General features: G+C 32.0%; 2 protein-coding genes across 2 annotated transcripts; both read right to left on the reverse strand.

The window, feature by feature from the left end:
- Positions 1-854: 854 nt before the first annotated feature.
- On the reverse strand, positions 855-5,115 carry LOC124826482 (calcium-dependent protein kinase 32-like). Its single transcript, XM_047299309.2, has 8 exons — positions 4,309-5,115; positions 3,494-3,617; positions 3,240-3,383; positions 2,570-2,722; positions 2,302-2,417; positions 2,025-2,192; positions 1,467-1,697; positions 855-1,325 (listed from the first exon to the last, which is right to left on the reverse strand). Exons 1-8 carry the CDS (start codon positions 4,825-4,827, stop codon positions 1,161-1,163), a joined length of 1,620 nt encoding a protein of 539 aa, XP_047155265.1. The 5' UTR covers positions 4,828-5,115; the 3' UTR covers positions 855-1,160.
- Positions 5,116-20,817: 15,702 nt separating this feature from the next.
- On the reverse strand, positions 20,818-23,323 carry LOC124826484 (remorin 4.2-like). Its single transcript, XM_047299313.2, has 2 exons — positions 22,507-23,323; positions 20,818-21,325 (listed from the first exon to the last, which is right to left on the reverse strand). The coding sequence occupies exons 1-2, from the start codon at positions 23,104-23,106 to the stop codon at positions 21,134-21,136; spliced, it is 792 nt and encodes a 263-aa protein (XP_047155269.1). The 5' UTR covers positions 23,107-23,323; the 3' UTR covers positions 20,818-21,133.
- Between the last annotated feature and the right edge of the window lie 518 nt (positions 23,324-23,841).

Raw genomic sequence — 23,841 nt, forward strand, 5'->3', positions numbered from 1 at the left:
ATTGATATCTTGTTAATTATCTCTATTCTGGATTAACTATTATTTTCCACCAAGTTGTTGATTAAGAACAAGATCTTCAAGAAGAGGAAGACATATCACAAGCCTTTAACAAATTTTTATCATAAAAATGGACAGATCCGTTGAAAATTACTAATAATAATTGGTTATTATAATTAATTTCAGATATTTAAAAAAACTTTTGTGATAATCAATTATCAGTGGTAATAATTCTTCAGTTTTCTAACCTAATTTTTAAATATAAGAATTTATAAATATTTAACTTAATCCTAATTTAAAAAGAGCTTTGAAAAACCTAGTGTAGGTAAAGCGAGAACTTTCACTAAATGTCTTATTATTGCTAAAATCATTTGTGTGACATGAAGTATTCTTCTTTTGTGTGTAAAAAAAGATATTGTTAATCTCTTATCGATTAAAAAACTTTCACTTTATCCTATTATTGTAACTTGTTTACTTATTTTAATTGATAAGTTAATCTTTTTTCTTAAAAATATTAACATCTAAATATAAGATCTAGTATAAAATATTCATGCAATGTTTCTCTGTTGATATACTCTTTATTTCTATTGTTGTTATCAAATTTATTTGTAAAATTAATTTATAAAAAGAGAAAACTCTTAGAAGACAATTTTTCTAAATATCTCAATTCATTCCCCTTTTGGTTGATGTCTATTCTCTTAAGCATTCAGCTTTGCATTTTTTTTCAACAAAATCAACTTATTAAACTAAGCTTTAGCAAAAGTACAATAAAAGACGTGTTTATTTAATAGATATCATTTGCCTGAATATCTATGAATAATCGATTTTGGTGATGATTTTAAGGGTTTGAGTAAAAATTGGCAAATGAAATACAATGCATGATAATTTTAAAATATTTACAGCCACAAATGAAAAATTGTCCAATGTTGTCCACCACTCCCCTCTTCTATCTCCTACAACAACAACCTCAACAAACCAAAGAGGCACAATTCAAATCACAAACACTATTGGATCCAATATCCTAACTTTTTTTCACCCATTTTTTAAAGAATGGGGTATAGAGAAAAGAATTACAATCAAGAGAAGTTAAAATTAAAAAATAAAATAAAAGACTTCTTTATCATTTTTCCTTTTCCAAAGTAAAATTGGCATTTCTAAATTGGTCATCTACCCTCCGTTTTTTCATTGTTTAAATGCAATGACCCGTCTCTCATCAAAGTCAGACTCAGACTCGCAAACCTCTCTCGCGAGTACTGTCTTGATGCTTTTCTCCAATCTGTCCCAGCCTTCATCATTGTAGCAAATTCATCGTAACTTATTCTTCCATCCTGCAAATCAATCATAACACTTTTTATTAACATCACTATGCAGCACCATGTAGGTGAAGATAAATAGGATCAACCTTTTCATTTTAACCAGACAAAAATCAACCAAAAAGAAATTTATCCACTAGGTCAAAATGTACTGACCTTGTCTGTGTCCACATCATGCATAATTGCATTGATAACTTCTTCACTGTTTGTTTCAACATCATCAGATAACGCGTTACGCAGTTCTTCAATCTCAATATACCCACTTTGGTTTTCATCAAAAAATTGGAAGGCTTTTCGAAGATGCTCATCATTTCCCATCTTTCTCAGATGAACAGAGATAGCTACAAACTCTCCATAATCTAGGTGTCCATCCCTGTCTACATCACCCTGTAAAAACAGTCCCATAGGTTAGGAGTGAACAAGACTACCTTCTAAGTTCGTGTTCTATAATATGATTTAACAAAATCCAAACAACGATGCAGCATTTTTAATTATGAAGTTTCTTTCAAGAACACCTGCTTGTGACTGAATTATTATAAAGCATAGCATGCTAAAGAATCAGTAACCTGATCATGTTTGCAATTTAGTTTGGCATATTAAAAAGAAAGTACGCAAAAAAAGACCCCAATCTTTTATACAAGGTACGTACTTCTTTAAATATTAGATGTGGAGAAAAAATTCCAGATATAGGGTGATATAGTAATTATTACTCACAGCTTCCATAAGAATTTGTACATCTGAATCAGGAACTTGATGGCCTAATTTATGCAACCCTACTCGTAGTTCATCAATGTTAATTTTGCCTCTGTTGTTTATATCCATTCGCTGGAATCCCTCTTTTAGCCCAGCAGCTTCTTCTACTGTCAAATGCTCTGCGATCACCTGTTAGCAAGAAATATCAACCATTAAGAAAAAAATGAGTAATCCTGAATTAGAAAGTCTTAGATATTCGATTCAAAGATAAGTATTGAAATATTGTTGCGAACATTACCCTTAAAGCCCTTTTCTTAAGCTTGTTCATTACAGAAAATTGCTTGAGCCTTGCCCTGACTGTTTCGCCTAAAGAAACATTAGGAGCTTTCTTCGCATTTTGTAACCACGGATGATCTGCATTTAGTTAACAAGAAATGTTATTCTCCCGGTATTTCAATTTTGAAAAATTTAAAGGGAAAAAGTAATCCATTATGCTGAGCAGAAAATTTTATGAACAATCTACACTTTTCTTCATCTCTCAAGATTTTATCTAAATTGCATGTTACCTAACACTTCCTGTGCAGTTAGCCGCCGCCTTGGATCAGGATCTAGCATCTTCTTCACAAGGTCTTTCGCATTATCAGAAACTTTAGGCCATGGGTCCCTTTTGAAATCAACAACAGATCGTATGATTGCTTGTGCAACTCCTTGCTCAGTTTCTTCATTTTACAAAAACAGGAAGAGAGACGATTTAGAAAATCAAACTAATCAGACACAAAAGGCAACAAATAATAATAAAAGGAAATAGCACTGAAGTGTTGGGGAAATGAATGAGCAATTAAGTTTCTTAAATATTTCCTCTTCTAATGCCATGCATAAAAAGAAAATACAGAGTAAGAAAATTTCAAAACGTAAGAATGACACTGTATATACAAATGAAACATCTTTATTCACACCAGAAAAGAGAAAGTTGCCCATGAATTACTGGGAATAATACACCTTCCATCAATGCAATTAGCCATCTATGCATCTCAATCATACTTGTATGACAAATCATGCAAATGAATCAATAATAATGCTTAATCACCGATTTATTTTTCTTCCACCAATTTCTCTTAATTATAAAGTATGATCATATCACAGTACACGATAAAAATTGGTTGCATCAACTCCTTAGTAACTTAAAAGTGCGGTCTCTGAAAAGCTGAAAAACATCATGAGGAAGACAAAGCTAACCTGCCCAAAATGGTGGAACACCACAAAGTAAGATGTATAGAATTACTCCAGCACTCCAGATATCTACTTCTGGTCCGTAATTCCGCTTCAATACCTCAGGAGCCATGTAATATGGACTTCCAACTATCTCATTAAACCTTTCCCCTGGAAAAATAACGCCAAAGTTTCAGCCATCGTTATACGCACCATTGCAACAATACAAATAAAATAAAGCAACATCATTAAGCAATTCATCCACCAGCTAAAAGCATTACCTGGTTTAAAGAACACTGACAACCCAAAATCTATAGTCTTCAGAGCTGCGGTTTCCTTCTTATTTGCAAATAGAAAGTTTTCCGGCTTAAGATCCCGATGCATCACGCCATGCTTGTGGCACATCTGAAACGTAACATCAAACAAACCTCCACATCAGCACAAAAATCAGAGTAAAGGCTCCCCACAGCACACAAACTGAAAAACAAACAACGCTCAATGAAACAAATTACTTCAAATACCAGGTTCCCGATTCGCAGCTCATAACACAACCATTTATTGCAAAAAAAAAAAAAAACCACACAACCTTCATAAAATAGCTCACAAACCCAAACACGACCAAGCAAACCCCATTTATGAAATTCCATTTTAAAATTTTGGTAAAAGGCCTCAAGTATCCTCCGTGAGAGATAACCTTGCTCAATTTCTTTTCCAATACCACACATATCTTCAAGAACATTTACAAGTAACAAAGTTCATGTTCCGAGTAGTAAATCCAGAACTCGAACTCAAAACACCAACTTAACCAGGACAAATTCCAACTTGTTTTCTGTAATCACCATTTCTATTTCCAAAATATCCATTGTTTAAAATAAAACGTTATTCGAACTCCCCCTCGGATGTAGATTAACCAGTATCCAAACTCAATCTCGAGACCCCCGTTAAACCCAGAGTTCTCCAACTTTTTTTAGTCGTGGTCAGGTTTCAATTCCCGCACATCAATTCTCCGTTTCATAGGGCAAAACACAAAACCCAAACCTAACAACAAAAAGGCAAAACCGAGAGGAAAAAAACAGATCAAGGCACCAGATCGAACCTGAACGACTTCGACGATGGTTTTGGTGACAGCGGCGGCGGCGCGTTCGGTGTAGTGGCCACGCGCAACGATGCGATCGAAGAGCTCTCCGCCTTCGCAAAGCTCCATAACGAGATGAACGGCATTGTCATCCTCATAGGTGTCCTTCAAGGTGACGATATTGGGATGCTGCGGCAAGTGGCGCATGATCTCAACCTCCCTCCTCACATCCTCGATGTCGATGGCGGTCCTCAACTTCTTCTTCGAAATGGACTTGCAGGCAAGCTCCTCGCCGCTCTCCTTGTCCGTGCAGAGGTACGTGACGCCGAACTCGCCCCGGCCCAGCTCGCGGCCCAGCAAGTAGCGGGCCTCGATCTCGCGGCCCGTGGGAGACTTCAAAACGGTGAGCTTGGAGCCGTTGGCGTTGGCGCTGTTGTTAAACCCGTAATCGATAGCGAAGGGGTTCTCTTTTTTCCCCTTTTTGCCCTTCTTGTTCGCCGCTTCCTCCGCCGTGGACGGCTTCGCGCAGCAGATACCCATCTTCGGTGGCGACGAGGTTCCTCAGATCTGAGGATCAAACCTTTCTCCCAAAGAAGGAAAAAAAAAAAACCAAGGCTAGAAAAAGGAGAGTTAACAAAAAAAAATGAAAAAAGCAGGTGGAGTGAAAAGGAATTAGGGTGAGAAGGTGATTTATGAGAAGGGTTTTGCGAATTTGATAAATAAAGAATCGAAGAACGACGATGATTATGAATTTTGCGCGTGTTTGAGGAGGAAAGAGGATGGAACTTAACTTGGAGAGGGTCAAACTTGTTTCGCAGCGACTTCGTCTTCCTTTTCATTTTCATTTTCTTTTATTTATTATTATTTTCTTATTTTATTTTTTATGTTTGTCCCTCCCTCTACTTGGGGAAGGTGACTCCAGTTGATATTATTTTTATTTTAATATTAATATTTTTTTATTGGAGGAGTGAGTGGTAATTATGAGTGAGAGTTGCTTTGACTGCCCTCTTCAATTTGGTGATATAACGAGAGTGCCATTCGGTGAACATAGTGCAAAGATTCATCCATCGCTCACTGCTCTTACCTAAAAAGTTTAAATTTATTTCTATTCTTCAAACAAAATATAATACCCTTAACCTGTTATATCCTGCCACGTTGCAGGTCATTCAATTCTGGCGGAACCAAAACATGACTCTTTTCAATGCCGCCGCCATATCCACTATAAATATATATTTTTATCTTTTTCGTCTTTATTTATTTAGTTTTATTAAAATTACTTTAGCATTTTTAACATTTTTTAGTCAAACTTGTGAATAGATTCTTATTCAATCCGTGTATACTTTAAGTCATCCAAGTCTTAGAAAATTTGAAGTATAATTGGAAAATCAAATAATTGTTGAAACATTTAAGTTACTTTAATTATATATAATATAATATAATATTAATAAAAGAAACGTTTTAAATAAGAATGGCTTTTAAAATAGAAATAATATGTATATATATTATATATAATGTGTATTATTGTATACATACACACGTTAAGGTATGTAACTTTCTTTACGTGAATATGTGCACACGAGTGAGATATTATATATGAGGGATTTTGATTAAAGAAACATTTTAATTTTAATTTTTGTATATAGAGTATTTTAAATCATTAAATAAATAACTTAATTAGAGAATTTGTACTTTAACTTTTTTTTTAAAAATATCCACCATTATTTTATTTTAAAAATATTAAAATTTTGTACCCGGAATACCACTGTTCTTTTTGTGTATATTATATTTTGTATTCGCCAAAAAAAAATATGTATTGATGTAGTTGGTTTATATACCACTTTTTTAAGCACTATGTTTATATACCCTTTTCTAAATTTATTTCAAAACAAAAGAAAAAAAAAGTTTATATTCTAACACGACTTTTTCGTATAAATAGAAATTGTGTTTGAAAGTAGTAAAAGAAAGTTAGGTTGTGTAAATGTTCCGAGTAGTCAACCTAGTATTAAAATTGAGACAGATAAGTTAGTGTCTGTCAAGTGATGCAAAAGTTAACTACTTTAATATTAGTATTCAAGCATAAAAAAAGGAAAATAATGTTAGTAGCATGTTCAATACATTAAGTATTAATTTATTTATTTTTCTATAACAATAGTGCATATAAGTTTATAACGGCATGCCTTTTATTTAAAAAAGGTTAAAGTATTAAGACAACATTGTTAAGGAAAATATGATGGTACTAAAAAAAAAGTTTAATCCCTTGAAAGTTTGACGAAGAATGTGTGATAGGAAGTATGAAGAAAGTTGTTGCTAAGGTTGGTGGAGTGTTAAATGCAAAGGCAAATTTAGGTCACCTTCTATTACATGTGGGTTCATTTAAACAAGGCTATCAAAAAACATTAATATAAGTTGTTAGGTTCATGAAAAGAAGGATCGTTTTTTTCCAATTTTGCAGGTACAATAATTTGACTTAGGGGATCCTGAAAATGCCGCTATTTAGAAATCTAAGAATAGGAGATGGTGTATTCAAAACTATAAGAAAATCATTTTCGATTAACAACGAACCCTAAAACAGAGAAAAACTAAATTAAATTTTAATATATTTTATTGTTTAAATTTAAAATATTATTTATGGTTTTATATTGTACTTGTCTCTTACACAATTACACTTGCGAGATTTTAATTCTCATGTTTCAATTATGTCAATTAAATTATCTAGATGCAAATATCCAGTATTTTTATTTTCTTAAATTCTCTTATGTTAATGGTGTCCTTTTACTAATGGTGATGATGTCATTTTAATCATTTTGCCAAGATTCGTAAAATGTTAGAATACTAAAATGTAAATTTTGATATTTTAAAAAGTCTATCGGAAGCATTAAAGTTTAGGACACTAATATTTAGTTTGGAGGTAATTTACAAGAATAATTTACTTGTTTGAAGAATTTATATTTTGAAATAATTTATTTGATAAAGTAATTAAAAGAAAGTTCAAATTTAAGAAATTTTGAAAAGTATTTAAAATTAACAAAATAGAATAATATCAAATGCTTCAAAAATATAAAAAATTAAATTTTATTTATTTTCATTTCGTTTACAAAGGTCGATCCGAGTTGATTTGGGAGAAGGTTGAACCAATTAGTTTCAACTAAAGGTTGAGTAGAGTAGATGTCGACCAAATGTTGAGTTGAGTCGATCCCAACTGAAAGTCTAGCCGAGTCTACATGAGCCAATGATCAAGTTGAGTTGGCATGAGTTGAAGATTGAGCCGAGTTGGTATGGGCCAATGGTCGAGCCAAGAGAGCATATATCAAAGATTAAGTCAGTTATGATCGAACTTGGTTAGCTTATGTCAAAATTTGAGCCAAATGGAGTCACACAGAAAGACGAGTTAAGTCCGTCTAAGGTGAAAGTTGAAATCAAATGACTTTAGGTGAAGCTTGAGATAATTCGACTTAGGTTAAAGATTAGATCTTATCAACCTATGTGGAATATTAAAAAATTAACCCAAAGCGAAAGTTGAAATGAGACGTTCCAAATAAAAATTCAAATTAATTCAAATCAGATTTAAAAATAGAATTAGATTTACCTTAAAATAAAAATTAAATTATTTTATCCAAAAAAAAAAATTAAAATTTATTCCAATTATCCCATCCAAACAAATTATTAAAAAATATAAAAAAATTAATTGTAAATTATTTAATATTATGTATTTCAAATTCTTTGAATTAGTAAAATTCCGCGGTCAATCAAAAGGTAAAAGTATATATGTGTAATATTAAAGAGACTTAATTGATAGAGTTAAAATATGAAGATTACATTAAGATTCAAAATGATTTTATCGCATGTTCTCATTTTCCTCTCTTTCCAATTTAAAGAAAATTAGATCAATGGTTATTTTTTCATTTAATGATAAAATAATTCTGTATTCCTAAAATTCAGACACATTCTTCACTCTATGTTTAAATTAGGACAACATGGAAATAATCGCATTATTTTTATTTTTATTTTTTGTTACCGAAGGTGGCATCAATTCTCAACAAAAATTACATATAAAATATTAAAAATAAAATGATAAGTCCATTTCATATGAATTGTCATTGATTGGTACAATACTTTTTCTACCAGCTAACTTTTTAATGAAAGAAGTTGCTTATGTTTTTCTATTCGCATAAAAATTAAAATTATTTTTTATTATATTTAATTCTTAAATATTTAATATGTCTAAATTCTCTTTATATAATTAAAACATTTATAATAAATAAAAGTGTTTTTATGAATTGTTCTCATTGTATATTGAAACTAGAAGCCTTTTAATGATTGTCATTAGTTTTCATATGGAAACAATGGTTTCCACAAAGTATTTTATTTTTCACTTTAACAAATTCAATAGCTTATTTATCTCTCCATAAAAAAATGTCGTCCTAATGATTTATTTTTTTGTAAATGAATATAGATATTTATAAAGATAAAAAGAAAACAAATGGATATGAATTTATTTACTCATCTAAATTATAATATTCTTCTGGCGTGAGACAAGTGACACAACACATCATATTTTTCGCATAAAATATTATAAAATTATCATTTTCTTTTTCCTACTAAAACTTTTTTTTATATCACATTGTATTGAACCTGCCACTGCTGTTTCACAAAGGAAATCAATCAGGCCAAAACATAAACCATCTTATCTGTAGGACTATCATTTTATCTACTTCTTCTGCCACTCGGTCATCCACTAAAACTTGGGTTTTGACTGATCTACCTAATGGAAAGCAACATAACATAAACCATCTTATCTGTAGGACTATCATTTTATCTACTTCTTCTGCCACTCGGTCATCCACTAAAACTTGGGTTTTGACTGATCTACCTAATGGAAAGCAACATATCAAATGTAAATAGGTATACAAAATAATGGTTCTGGCTTTAGCAGCTTCCAAACATTTATGCTCATATTACCAACTCAATCCCATAAAACCGACTTGTAAAGTGAGGTTTGCACCTCACTTATATATTATAAATTGGCCTTATCTCTAGTCGATGTGGGATTTCTAACATAGTGTGTCTTATACTCATCTCATACATTGAGCTTTTATTTATTTGAAAATTCTTAACTTTAATTTAAAACTTAATTTTATTTGACAACTAAAAATCACTGTATAGACTATATCAAACTATTACTTTTACTTTTGTATTTAATTTTCTAACGAATTATCAATATCTGTGTGTCATTTTTTTTTATAAATAAATATTAATATTTGAAATTTTTTATATAGTAATTAAAAATAATATTCCGTCATAATATAAATTATTTATCCGAAATCTAAAATATAGCTTACATATTTAAAATATTTATTAGTTTATATTAAACTTAAAAGATAATTTACACGTCTTTAGAATATTGATTTCACATTTTAGTTATATAGAAGATGATGCTTATTTATACACTAGTTATAGAAAAGAAAAATAATGATAGGACTTAAATTATGAAACTAACAATAATTTTAATGAATACAAATATTATTTTTACCCTTTAATTAAAACGTGGTTCTATTTAATCCATCTCTTGATTTGAATTCGGGTTCTAACTTAAAAAAATTTGTTGTGGTCAATAGATTTGCTATTTGTAAATAATTAGTTAGAAATCAATTTTAGAATTTTGTCATTTAAAAACGACTTTTAACGAATTATTGTCAAATGATTAATTTACACGATATATAAAACTATTTTAAATGTTTTCGTAGAAACCGATATCACGTTGATTTCATTTTCAAAACCTAAGCTATGACCTAAATGCATCATCAACCCAAAAAAACAAGAAAATTTGGGCTAAAATCCAATTGAATTCGGACAAACCAAATTCGGTCGGATTATTAATGTTAAAGATTTGTTTGTACTCTTCTAAAGTCTAGTATGATCTAGAAGATACAATACACTTATAATTGTTAATTAGAAAAATAGTGATTACACAATTGTGATACAATTAATTATAGTTTTAATTTTTTATTTCATTAATATTTATAAATCCGTTAAAGTACCTTTTTTTTCCATTTTAGAGGAACCAAATTATAATGATAAGTAAAATAAAATTTTAATAAAATCATGTAATATCACAATATATGTCTTAAAATCAATTGATCTCATGTCCATAGGTTTTGAAATTTCCCAAGAATTAAATATAAGTAATTAGAATATAAATAGTCTTAACTAAATATCACTGACCATTTAAACAGTTTCAATGTAATTCAAATTTTACAAGTATAATTTTTCTGAACACAATTTTATATTTCTACAACATCCTTATTCTTACAAATTTGCAAAGCAGTGCTCCCATGAGAAGAATTAACTGTAATGGAGATAAATAGTATTGTTTTAAAAGGCTAGATAACCAGTATCTTATAAAGTATTTCCCGTCAAATTGAAAATATCATATTAAAAGCTTATATTATCACCCAAATCAATTATTGGTGAATAAATACATCAAACATGTTGATTAATTAGTGTGGAATTGTTTTAATTTAATTAAGAGTTTTAAGTTCGAGTTCTAAATATATAATTGTACTAAATATATAATAAAATTCAATGTTTTTTTTATCAAGTAATCATATATCTTTTATAATATACATTTGAGTCAAAAACATTCTCAACATGAAGCGAAAATATTTTTTAGTTCCCCAATGTGACTTTTTATATATATATATATATATATATATATATATATATATATATATATATATATAAAAGTCAATAAATTCACGCAACTAAATAAAAAGTCGACGAGTTCAGAACTAGTTACTGAGGACAAAGAGAAAAAGAAGGACAGTTATTCATAAAACATTTTTTATACTAAAATCGATTAAAGTGGTATACACACCAACTTTTAAGAAATGAATAAATGCCCAATTTGTTTATTTTTGGTACATAGCCATTTTGATTAAACGAAAAATAGAAAGAAAGATTTTAGTAAAATACCCATTCTATTAATTGGAGAATTATTTTGAAGATAAGGTAAGTTCACAACCGAATAAATGAAACCAGAAACCAAGAACATTATTAAATTTGTAGATACCAAGTTTCTATATTTATTAGTGGATAAGGTAAGATTGGGTAATTAACATGCATTTCCTCCCCTTATGCCGAACCAGACTCTTGTGTGAATAGTTGTATTGGGTGCAGTCAACAATGGCATGTGTATAAACTATCAACGTGAAAGAAACACGGTAGTGATGATTAATTGGATTCTAGAAGGTGTCAAAACCATTAAAGTCAACTTGTTTAGTTAAATCAAGATGATCCAACCAGAGAAAAGATGACATAGTCCATGATGTGTGCAAGATTCATACACGATGGCATATAAATATAAACAAAATTCTTCTGTGGGTCTACTATGATGGCTCATGACTTATCACTTCTGGCTTATTCTTCCCGTCCAACAACACCATTTACAATATCTGTTGACAAAAAGGGTATTTCATAGAAGCTTCTTTTTGCAAATTGAGATTATTAAACAGACTCCGATTTACACGTATTGCGTTTGAAATACATCACTTGGAACTTTCCTTGCTTGTTTTTAGCTGCTAAAATTATCCTATAGTTGCCAAGTTCCAAAATAACAGTTCATCCTAAATCAATGAGTTCATATTAAACTTGTGCCAGAATCACAGAACTTGAAAGTGACGCAGCCTGTAATTTTCTTTCTACAGTTTTTGGGTGTGGTCACGGGTTCAAAAGATCTTTTGATGATTATAGTATTGACTGAACTTGTTGGAAAGAATATCTTTCTATTGGATCAGTATTAATAACTTTAAATTGATTTGCTTTTCAATTTTCTTCTCCTTTTCTTTTTCTTTTAAATTTTTTGTTTTATTCAGTTTGAATTAGTCTTAGTTTCATAAATTTCTGGATGGTACCTATAAAAAATATTATGACGTTCAACTTAGAAAAAATTCAATTACTCCATTATTAAATATAACATTTAATCTATTTATACAAATTGTAATAATTTTTTATTTACTTTAAATTTAATTATGACTCGTTATTTTTTAACTCTGATTATCAAGTTTATTTGTACTAATTTTTACAAAATAATCAGTCAAATTTCTTCATAAAATAATATGATCTTAATTTATGTCACTAATTATTCTGTTAAATCGATTTAATAACTTTAGGTTAGAGTTAATTTGGCCAAATTAACATAAAACCGGTCGGGTTCGTACTATAAAAAATCAAAAAGAAGGGGTCAATATGACTACGGTCATGCAAATGCAAGTTTGATTCTAGAACGATTTGAAATTGACAAAAAAGTCTTGCTACTTGGTTTTTACTCTTTGTGCCATTTTATAGATAACGTGCACGTGAAGAAAATTTATATTTCAAGTTTTCATCAAGTGTTATCTGAACCTCTTATCATTATGTTTAAAATGAGGAAAACTATTATAAGCCAATTGCATGCCTTTATAGGACAAAACCAAAGGAAAACTATTTTTTTTTTCTTTTTGAGGGGTTCAAAGGAGTGTAACTAGTTAGTCATAACTTTTAATCCATAACCTTTTAAGGTAATGTATATATGGAAGTGTTTAATTTTGTTATTTTTATTGAATATGAGACTTACACTTATAATTAAATTATTTCTAACACATTTCACCTTTCATCTTTGAGGAACAATTCATTTTTTTTGTTGTTAATCAATACTGTACATGTTACATACAAGGTATTAGTGAGTTGGTGATTGGTTAGGACTAGTTAGTTTGTGGTTAACTACCTCTCAAATAAGCTTTATACATAGAGCTCCCACTCTCGTTTGTATCTTTTACCATTTTCAATCAATCTAATGAGTTACTGTTACGAAACTTCTCTTCTGTACTTTGAACTCTACAACGTGTTTTAATTTATGTATAAATTAATTTTAGTTCATGGAAAAATCGTTTTATTTTATTTTTTTTCATTTTTCTCTTCTAAAAGTTCTCTGGAGAAATTTCTTCATACAACCCTATAATCAAACATTGTCTGATTACCCATTTGGGCATGTCCCTAGTGCTGAGAAGCACTGATTGTAGTTGTTTCATGGAAATAAATTGGCATGCTATAGCAAATACAGAAAATTTGGAATGTAAAAAGACAAACCAACAGAACACTGAAATAAACAAGACCAAGAAAAGTCTTGTAGCAAACAACCATTGACAGGCATTTGCAGTGTGCTTTATCATTCGCCATAATTGGTACAGGGATGCATCTGAATCTGATTATGGCCTCAAAAACAGTAGTCCATCTTGAAAATGTTGGAAATATTTGACTGTACCATCTTGAAAATGAAAATAGATTTCTCACATATGATGAAGAATACTTGAATTAATGTTATTGAGCTTCTATAGAAATGAGATAACTTCTCTCATATGTACTGAAAGTATAATCATAAAAAATTGTACACATATACAAAAGAGAGAGAGGTGTTAGAGAAAAAGTGTGACAAGAGATATGATGAAAGGATAGACATAATGAAAAATTGGTGTGTGAAAAAGGTAAGTTTGATGTTACAATAGTTGCTATTGGAAAATTGTTCTTCTCTGCTGTCAAGGAGAATGTAGAAAGTCCCAGGTCTAGTGTCCATGATATCTTGATTCTTGATTTTAATGATCTGTGATGTCTCCTTTGGGTAAATTCAATGATCCCTTTTTGGTTTGTTGATTGAATTTGCCAAAAGAAGACATATCATCCTGCCATATGTCATGTTCCTGTTTAAAAAAGTGTGTCGGCACCGATGCTTTTCTATAATAGCAATGATGAAAGATGCCTCCACTCGTGATTTATGTTGCCTCAGACATGAATATCTTAAATTTACCGTTTTAACTTTAGCTAATATTTTTAGATTGCAAGCGTGGAATTTATAGTTAAGCTGATAAGAAGTTGGATGTGAGAAAATTGAATATATAACACATTACGAAAACGCATTCAAAAGGTTTTTAGAACGTGATCTTAATCAGTGCACGTGTTTTTAAATTTGTTATAATAGTAGCTGCTTAAACCTTTATACTCCGAGCTAGGGTAACCAAAGGAAGCATTGGATGCCCTATTTCTGTTGTACTCTTCATTGCCCACAAAGTCTTATTTTGGTTTGACTGTATTAAACCAAATGCAAGTTTTCTAATGGTTTTATAACCCTTGGTTACATCCTTCGTTCTTTCTGTGAACCTGTGTTTTTAGAATCAAAATACATTGGCTGCTTACTACAGATTCAGCTGATAGATAACTAATGATTCTTTCTGTCTGTGATCATTGCTTCATAACAGGAGTTATCCTTTGCTAAGCATAAAAATAGATGCATATAGGATTTACTGGGTTAAGAAAAATTCTTCACATGCTACTTTTGTAATCTGAAAATTTCATGTAAATCCATTGATGTGACTCTGTATATCCAAATTAGTAATTCAGAGATTTTCTAGCTTCTTCTGTATTTGGTTTTTTTTATTCACAATCACTGAATTCAGCTTCTTATGTTTACTTTAGTGTTCATGAGAAGAGTTTTGTTGACTGGAGGTTTTTCTTTTGGAGAGTTTGTGAGAAGTGTGTTGGGAGCCACACTAAAGGTTAGTTATACTTTGTACTCATTATTGTTTTATTTTATGACCCTTAAGAATGGCATAATTTGTTTTGAATGTGTTGGTGCTATTTGTCTGCACTTTAGTAGCTCCTTGTAAAATTTTATTTCATGTCTATCACTAATTTTATCTAAAAAAGAAAGTGAAAATGTAAGAAACACATGGCAGTATATACCTGCTTTTACAGGATGGTTTCTTTATTCTTTATATGAAGTTTATATCATTAGGTTTGTTTGCATGATTGAATGTAATCGTGGAGCTTACATTTACCACTACTGAGATATTTATTTCTTATGCTTTCCTTCCTCGTGTAGCTTCCACTTTCTTTGTTTATAATTATTCATTTTGTATTTGTATCAGATTATGATAATATGGGGCTATCTACAGTGTTGTTTCATTAAAGAGAAACATATTGTAATTTGTTTATTTATTTTGTTTATGCAAGTTCTCTCCTTTTTGTTTTGTGATTTCAATTCCACGAAATAGGCATCAAAGATAGACGCTATTAACATGTTTGCATAAAAGGTTTATTTATAACTATGTAAACATCTAGAAAATGATATTTTAGAAGTAATAATGGTTTAAAAGTAACGAGACTCAATTATTAAAATATTAAAAGGTTTTAGTTCTTTATTTTAAAACACATCATATTTCTAGATTCCACTAGAGTTATCTCATTTCTCTCTAAGAGTTTTCATCTCTGTTCATCTATTTGAAGATCAGACACTGCCTGAGTGATCTCGTGATGAGATCTTCAAGTCTAATCGATCAGTTTTTCTGATAGAGTAAGTTGATTTTCTGTTGTTTTCTTTGGTCAATTTTATTTCCTGGCAAGCTAGCTCTTTCTATTTTGCATGTGAAGTTTGAGTCTTTTATAAGACTCTCTACTGATCTGTGGTCTTAACGGTTGTATTTTAATCGTGTTTATATGGTTCGTAGGAGTAGATAGAAATTCCTGCACATTGGAGTTGTTTTAGGCTTTCTAGAACAATTTAATCTTTTGTCAGGTAAGGGAAACTAATATTCGCTTTGATTTTCATATGAGAAGTATGAATTTGTGTTTGATAGGTAGTGAAATTTATGCTTGGTTGAATACAATATTAATTGAAATGTTTGTTGAGTGATGTTGTATATTGATGAGTGAATAATTTCCTATTGATGAATATTTCGGTGTATGCTTGCGATTTGATAATGGTGTGAACATTGGATGCTGTTTGTTTGAAGTTCTATAGGTATAAATCTAATGTAGAGTTGAAAGTAGGAAATGGAGAGCGTTGTTGGACTGATTTTTAGTCTAAATTGAGGTTTTGATAGGTGAATTTTTAGAGAAGGGACTTTGTAGAAATAACTAATGTTTGAGGTATGTTTTTAGATCATTTTAAACTTGTCTAGAACCTTAATTAATCATAAATCTAATGTTGTGATGGTAAGTAGTTAATAGGTTGAGTTTTAGGTTATTTTTGGAGTTTTAATGGATGAAATCTTGGATGAATGGTTTTATAAGTAAAGTTGTTGTTTGATATTTACCTTGAGGTCATTTAGGACTTACTTAGTTAGTTAGTGTATTGAAAATCTAGTTTAAAGTATTAGAATTCTGATTCATGAGTTGTGAACTGCAGATTGATTGATTAAACCTTGATTTCTGGCCAAATTACCAAATCAATATCTAATTTAAGTTATAAACTTGTTTTTGAATCATTTTCAACTTTCGTAATCTGATTTCAATCATCCACACACGTGCCAATCACTTAATCTCATTCCACAAATTAAAGAAGCAATGTGGCAGATACTTAAGACGGAAGCTGACAGAAGACGTGGCCTCGTCGTTTACCAGATCAACAAAAAGTTGACGCCGTCCATTTTTAAGGACTAATATTACATGTTTCAATACTATGAGGACTAAAAGCTATCAAAGTTTTGATTAGGGACTAAAACAAAATATCAGTAATACTTAAGGGACAAAAAACATATTTAACCTAACTTTATTCATCATAATATATACTTATTACGTTCGTTCATAAAATAATCAGAACATAGGAAGTAGACTATTTTATGACGGATTATTTGATTCCAATAGATGATTCTTTTTTAAAAATTAATCCGTTAAAAAAATATTAAGCCTAAAACATGTTTATGTTTTTAGTAAGCATATTGATTAGATATTAGGAATTTGTTTTTCTTAAATTGAATATTAACAAAAGAAATTAGCATTGTATTAAAGGCAATAAGGAAACGTAAAAAATGATTTTAATCCATATAATATGTATAGGTTTTGTTGATGGTACTTGCAACTTTTGTTACAGGAAAGAAGTTTTTTCTATCCACCAAAAAAAAGTTTTCTAAAATTATTATTTATATTTAATTTTGGATCATCTGTGTTATAGATAGCTTTTGAATCAACTGCCACACAATGAAATATCATTGAAATTGTTTAATTATTAAATTTCACTTAACTAATTTATATTTCAGAAATTGGAAAGATAAAATGAAAATTAATAAATCATATTCAAATAATTTTTTGTCCAGGTTTCTCATAATTTTTGGCTTTGCTTCCTGCACCACATAATTTCTTCGTCACCCCTATTTTCGAAACGACAATGTTACGTTCAAGTTCAACTGACTTCTATTATTCACTCTTGAAAACAAATTTTCTGAAACGAGTTTTCAAAATAAATTTTCTAAAACATGAAATGACGGGTGATCCTATAATGACTCAGAATGTAACATCTCAAAAATATAGCTATAACTATACTTAAGCATCCTTACATTTACAATAAAATAGAACAGTCACAGAAAATAAAGCTAACTTATAAATATCCTGAAATAATCATAAATTAAAACTTTATAGAAATCTATACTAATACAAATCATAAAAGCAGACCGATCGGTTATACAAGAGGTGTATCAACTGAACGGTCCTCCAACAGTGTATTACACCGAACGGTCCTATACTAAAAACAAAAACAAATACAAGACCAAACAGTCTTACTCTTAGCGGAAAACCCTCCTCTCCTGCCAGCGCATGCTCCAGACTATCTTCTGCACACTCTACTCATACCCAAAGGGTGATCATTGCAAGGACAACGGCGACCGAACGAACAACATGACAAGACAGAAAAATAAGGGTAAGCTAGTGTAATTTAATTAACTCTCTAAACATTCACTTCATACAGAACACATGAAACAATCATACTTCTACAAAAATCACACCAACATATTATAACCGACCACTTTCACTTTGACTGTCCGGACTGTATGAATTATGTAGCTACGACGTTCTTGCACTCGTGGAAAGGACATTGGAAAACCATCAGAATTACCATAGCTGGAAACCCAAGCCGCCACACGAGGTTAGCCCTTCATCCCTCACTGTAGCTGGAAACCCAAGTCTACACATGAGTTTAGTCCGATAGCTGGAACCCCAAGCTATACGCAACCAGGCCTCCTGCTATTCTCACCACATGCACCACCATTCTCTACTTGAGACTCGGTGACCATTAGAATGTCAGGATGAACGACATCTTAGCCTGACCATATTCATACTTTACAATTCCATAATCATTTCTAAGATATTCCTCCTTGGAACACTCGTCCATATGCATATAATACAAATCACATCATACTTCTTCATATCCATACTATTTCATTTATATCACATTTTAAATATTATACTTCATTAACAACATGCATTTGGTGATATAAGTAGCCAAATCAATCCCTTTAAGTTATCCTTCAACTGTATAGTTTCATACCTACACAGTCTCTAGATCCCTCTCATTCCGGTGTATGTTCGATTCGTCCATGTGCCCCTTCCATTGGAAGCCTGCCAGGAGCCGCTCCTTGTCAGTGCCCCTTGCACTTCGTGCCTCTTGCATCGGCGATCACTCCCCATCCTCGTTAGTGCCCGGGTGTCACAGTTTCCCTTTGGTGAACTTGACTGAACGAAATACTATGAAAAAGTGAAACTCAAACATGAGTCGAACGTCTTTGAAGCTGGACATCAGAACAACAACCGAACACTTATTGATTAATGTTGACTACTAATAGATCATACCGAACACTATTATCTTAGACTAATCACTATAGGCTTAGGCCGAACACTTAGGGCTTATGCCGAACGTTATAACCAGGCTAAACACTTTAGTTGAACTAATTACTTATTGTGAGACAAAACATTTTCTCATTATTCAAAGACTATAACCGAACTGTATTTACTAGACAGAATCCAAAGAATTGACTGAATACTATAGAACATCTATAATTGGACGTAATCAAATACTAAAGCTTATAATCAAAATCTAAGAGCTTAAACCAAATACTACGAGCTTAGACCGAACACTCTTTGTTTCAATTTCAGTTACATAATTTTGGTAATATGATGAGACCGAGTGTTTAGTGCATCACCGAGCACTACTGAAACTAAGTACTGACATATGGCCGAGCACTACCAAGACCGAGCGGTCATTAAGAATTACAATATATGACAGACCAAACACTATATTAAATTAAAAATCAACACTAGACCGAGCGGTCATTAATTGAGAATCCACAATAGCAGAACTCAGTTAAGACCGAGCACTAGAGAAAAGCCGAACGGTCAATTAAAGACCTTCAGCAAACTACAAAATTCCGCAGAATAACTGCAGAATTATGATCACCACCAAACCTTACCAATTTCACTCGGCCACTGAACCATAATCATACAGAAACTCCAAACCTCATGAACATAGCATATAACAGTCCACACCCAAAATCACCGAACATCAAACAATTCAATTTCACATACATGCAACATCATCAAACAACAGTTTCATGCATCAAAACTAAGTAATTAAATTAGCTAGCTTCCCTTACCTCTTAATCGGACCGGACAACTTCAACAACTGCATACACGATCACCACCAGAAATTCCTATGAATGCCTACAGTTCATCGATTTGTGAGAAAAGACCACCCAATGGACCAAAAATGGAGTTAGAAAAGGGAAAAGAATGTTGAAGAACACATGCAACCAGTAGGCTATCGTGCATGTGACAGAAAACAACCATTCTAAGAAGAGAATGAACTTACCAACTCTAAGCTTGATTTTGATCGGTGGAAAACAATGATCTTCACTCTTAGTTTGCTTAAACAGTGACTGGTTGAAGAAAAGAATGAAAAGGGATGAAGAATTTCTAGAGAGAAGGAGGAGAAAAAGTAGAGGCTTGAGTTTTAGAGAGATGCAGATTTCTGAGAAAATGAGATGAGCTGTGGTTTGGGAAATTCTATAAAATGTTAAATCTCTTTTGGTTGAGACATTTTTCCCTCCCTTCCAGATGTCATTTTCAAAGGTTTGACATGGAATAACAAATCTAAAATATATCAAATTTTATATATAAATTATATTCCATAAATATGATACTATATTAAAAGAATTAACTTTAAATTTAATTTAATTTCATAAAATCAATTTATAAAATAAAATTTATATTTATTTATATATTTTAAATTTGTTTTATTTCTAATCTAATAAATGTAATGAGATAGTATGGGTGTGCAGGAAGTAATATCCATTTTTGTTTATTGGTTAAGTGATTATTTGTAATATATAGTGTTCCGCAGAATTCAAGGTATCTGTGTAGGCTCCTACAGATGAAGAAAACTCACCTTAACATCAAAGTCATATATGCATTAATACTAGAGTGTTAAGCATGCAATTACTTAGATGTTTAGAATGGTCTGTAACTCATAACTTGACAAGCCAAGGAACAAACAATTTGTCTTTTTGTGACATGATTTAAGAATTAACAAGAGATTAGATGGATTTGTCGGAGCAGAGTTTGGTAAACCATAATCAATATAAAGAAAAGAGTAGTAATGCAGGTGAGGAGGTGGCAGGGTTAGGTAGGTAAGATGAGCATTTGGTAGTGATGATTCAAAGAAGCAATATCTTAATGTACAAAACACAAAAGTGCTTATTAACCACCACAATCAAATAAGCGTGTCACCACTCATCATCTTCATTCAAACACTGCAATCACTTACAAACACTCCAATTGGTTCTCACATAATATGACACATATCCCTCATCTGCACTTTTTTTCTTTCTTTCTTTTCATAGTGCTGCACCCTTTAGCCAATTGAAAAAAGGAAAAGGGGCTCTTATAGACTATGCCATCAAGTAATGTTCTCTCAATTTGGTTTTCCTTTTATTTTTTATTTTCCTTTATCTCTAAAATTCTGTTTCAAAAGGGTTTTCGAAATGTGAAATCTTTAGAAGAAGGACTTTTTGGCAGGAGGTCTTCCAACTGCTCTCATGAGACTTGCAATCTCCAAAACCCTTGCCACTTTCGTTCCTCTTTTGGCTTCTGCTGATGCCCTTCTCTCCTCTGCTTTTCTATGAGCTTTTGCTATGTCATTTTGCATTTTCTCCATTGCTCTTGCCCTTTTCTCCTCCAGCTTCCTCTGCACAATACGCCACATTTTTTACTCATCATCGACAAAAACTGTAATAACTTATTGCACACAACCAAATCTGCTCTAGTCAACGTTTTGTTTTACTGCACGGACACGTAGTTTTAGTTAAAATTAACATGAAATCAAATAGTTTAACTGGCTGGTGGGTAACACATTTCCACTTTTTTTCTGCTTTCAATGTAAAAGTCGTTAGCTTCAATAATAAGGCATTTAGTATTGCAGTTTTCACATCACTATAGGTTATGCTACCAAAAGAATGTACCATCATTGAAGTTGATAGCAGGTGGATGATGTTTTAGTATAAAATTGCAAATGCAAGGAAAAGAGAGAAGGTAATAAATGTGAGGTTGAATGTTGAAGAAAGAACTTATTAGTCGTAATTCAACTTTTCAAAGACTCATATTTCCCGTACATCATTTTCTGCTTATCATGATTTGGACATTGAACCTGCGCTATTATAAATTACCAAAACCATGGGAATGCATGAAAAAAACAAAAACATTCATACGACCAAGATACAAAGGTACCTGCGGTTGACACTGTTTGGTGGCAATACACACATAGGTGTTGGATTCGACTTGTCTCGTTAAACTTTTTTTTTTCATCTATAACATTCCTTAAAAAGCACACTGAATAATTCTATTCATCCATAAAAAAAAATCACCCTTTAATCTCAGTTGAACTCATGCATAAACAAATCATCAATGCATAAAAATATTTTTTTTTTACCAATGATTAAAAAGATACTTACTTTAGTACTAGTTTTCTTTCCCTCCTTATGTGGTTCCTCAACAACCAAGGGAAAATAATTCCCCACCTTTTCTTCTACATATAAATCAATGAATAATAAAAATAATACTAATAATAAGGCAATCATCAATCATGGCTGCAATCATTCCTAGCCAATCTTACTAAGTTTTCTTCTTAATTTCAAAGTTAACCTGACCATGTACTGATTGGACCGTGATGAATGAATCCAAGCCTGTTTCAGTCTCAAGCGTATAATAACAGTAATCATAACCACAAAGAAACCATTCAACCCACTAAGAATAATCACCACACACAAACACATAAAATATAATAAAGGAGGAAGAAGATGAACATAATACAAGTAAGTAAGTAAGTAACAGCGCGAGAAAAATAAAAAAAGGAAGAAAAATAAAAGTTACCTCAACTTTCTTCATCCAAGACGAAGCTTTCTGAACCTGCTCGCTCTCCCACCCATTGATCACAGCGTCTTCTCTCTTGAACCTGTTGTTAATCTTCGCAACCTTCGCGTTCTGCCACGCCGATATCTTCGTATCCACCTCCTCCTTCTTCACCCTCTGCACCGACACGTGCTCTTCACGTGCACCACCACCACCACCCATTTGGGACGAGGGAACCGGGTCCAGAGGGTGGTTATCCGGCACGATTGCCAGAGGGTTCGTCTCTTCCATCAACTCATCTTCTCTGATCCTTCCCAGGTTGTTGTTCACGTTGTTTTGGTTGACGGGAGTTAGGTTGCGGTTGTTGTCGGGGTCGATGTTGGAGCCTGCGAGAACCAAGGCGTTGAACTCTCTGCTCATGGTGGTGAAGTTGTCGGAGGCGCCACCGTCGGTGCTGGCGACGGATAGGGAGTGGGTGTGAAGGGTGTCCCAGGGTCTGCCACGTGGGTGGGGAGGGTGAGTTGGTGTTAAGGCATGGATTTCTCTAACTTGTTCATCGTCTTCTTCGTGATCCTCTGAGCCATGGCTCGTTGAACCCAAGATTAATGGATCGTTGAACATGGCGTGCGTGTGAGCGTGTGGGGTTGGGTTTTTTAATTATGTGTAGTGGAGCGAGTGAAGGGAAAGTAGTGTGCAAGAGACAAGAACAAAGTGAAACCAAAGAGTTTCATGAGCATGGGAGAGTGTGTTTCGTGTTGTGTGTTTTGTGTTTTATGAGGTTGTCATTAATGAATGGAAACGGAGGAATAAGTGTAGACCACACACACCACAAATGCAAAATCTTTCACCTTCAAAGGAATGAACTAAAATAAGGTCACAGTAGGTTTCTCATCGTCAAAGCAAAATCTTTTCTAAGCAATATTTTAATGGCCATTTTTCTTTCTTTTTCAGTCCTTCACCTTTCCCGTTATTTCTGTTTTCTCCCCAGAAACAAAAATTGCAAATTCACTTTCTTTTCTTTTCTCAACACTTTCCTCTTTCTTTCCTCGGTAAAGTCTCTATAGCAACTTGTTTTCAACGTGGATTGAGACTAAAGGCATTGCTCTAATAGCACAATTAATAGTGGGACGCTATATTGATGTTCAAAATAACTGAATAATAAATGCTCAATAACATTAATTGAACTCAAGTCCTCTACTTAATTACATGTTAAGCTAGCTAGTTGAATAATCATTATTGTAGTACGTACCCAACTAAGTAAATGTGATTCTTATTATTTCTCTTTTTAAATTATTAGATTGCTTCCTATTATTAGTAGCACATAGGGTTGAGTTAGATAAAAAAAATTAACTTATC

This window comes from Vigna umbellata, chromosome 5 (assembly GCF_029865625.1).
Source record: "Vigna umbellata cultivar VRB3 chromosome 5, Vumbellata_1.0, whole genome shotgun sequence".
Taxonomy (NCBI): Eukaryota; Viridiplantae; Streptophyta; class Magnoliopsida; order Fabales; family Fabaceae; genus Vigna; species Vigna umbellata.

Excerpts from the sequence above, each read along its gene's own strand:
- LOC124826484 (XM_047299313.2), bottom strand. The coding sequence starts at position 23,106 with ATGTTCAACGATCCATTAATCTTGGGTTCAACGAGCCATGGCTCAGAG. Across the intron at positions 21,326-22,506 it reads CTTGGATGAAGAAAGTTGAG|AGGAAGCTGGAGGAGAAAAG; the intron begins GTAACTTTTATT and ends CGTATTGTGCAG.
- LOC124826482 (XM_047299309.2), bottom strand. The coding sequence starts at position 4,827 with ATGGGTATCTGCTGCGCGAAGCCGTCCACGGCGGAGGAAGCGGCGAAC. Across the intron at positions 3,618-4,308 it reads CCATCGTCGAAGTCGTTCAG|ATGTGCCACAAGCATGGCGT; the intron begins GTTCGATCTGGT and ends GTTACGTTTCAG. Across the intron at positions 3,384-3,493 it reads GTCAGTGTTCTTTAAACCAG|GGGAAAGGTTTAATGAGATA; the intron begins GTAATGCTTTTA and ends TTATTTTTCCAG.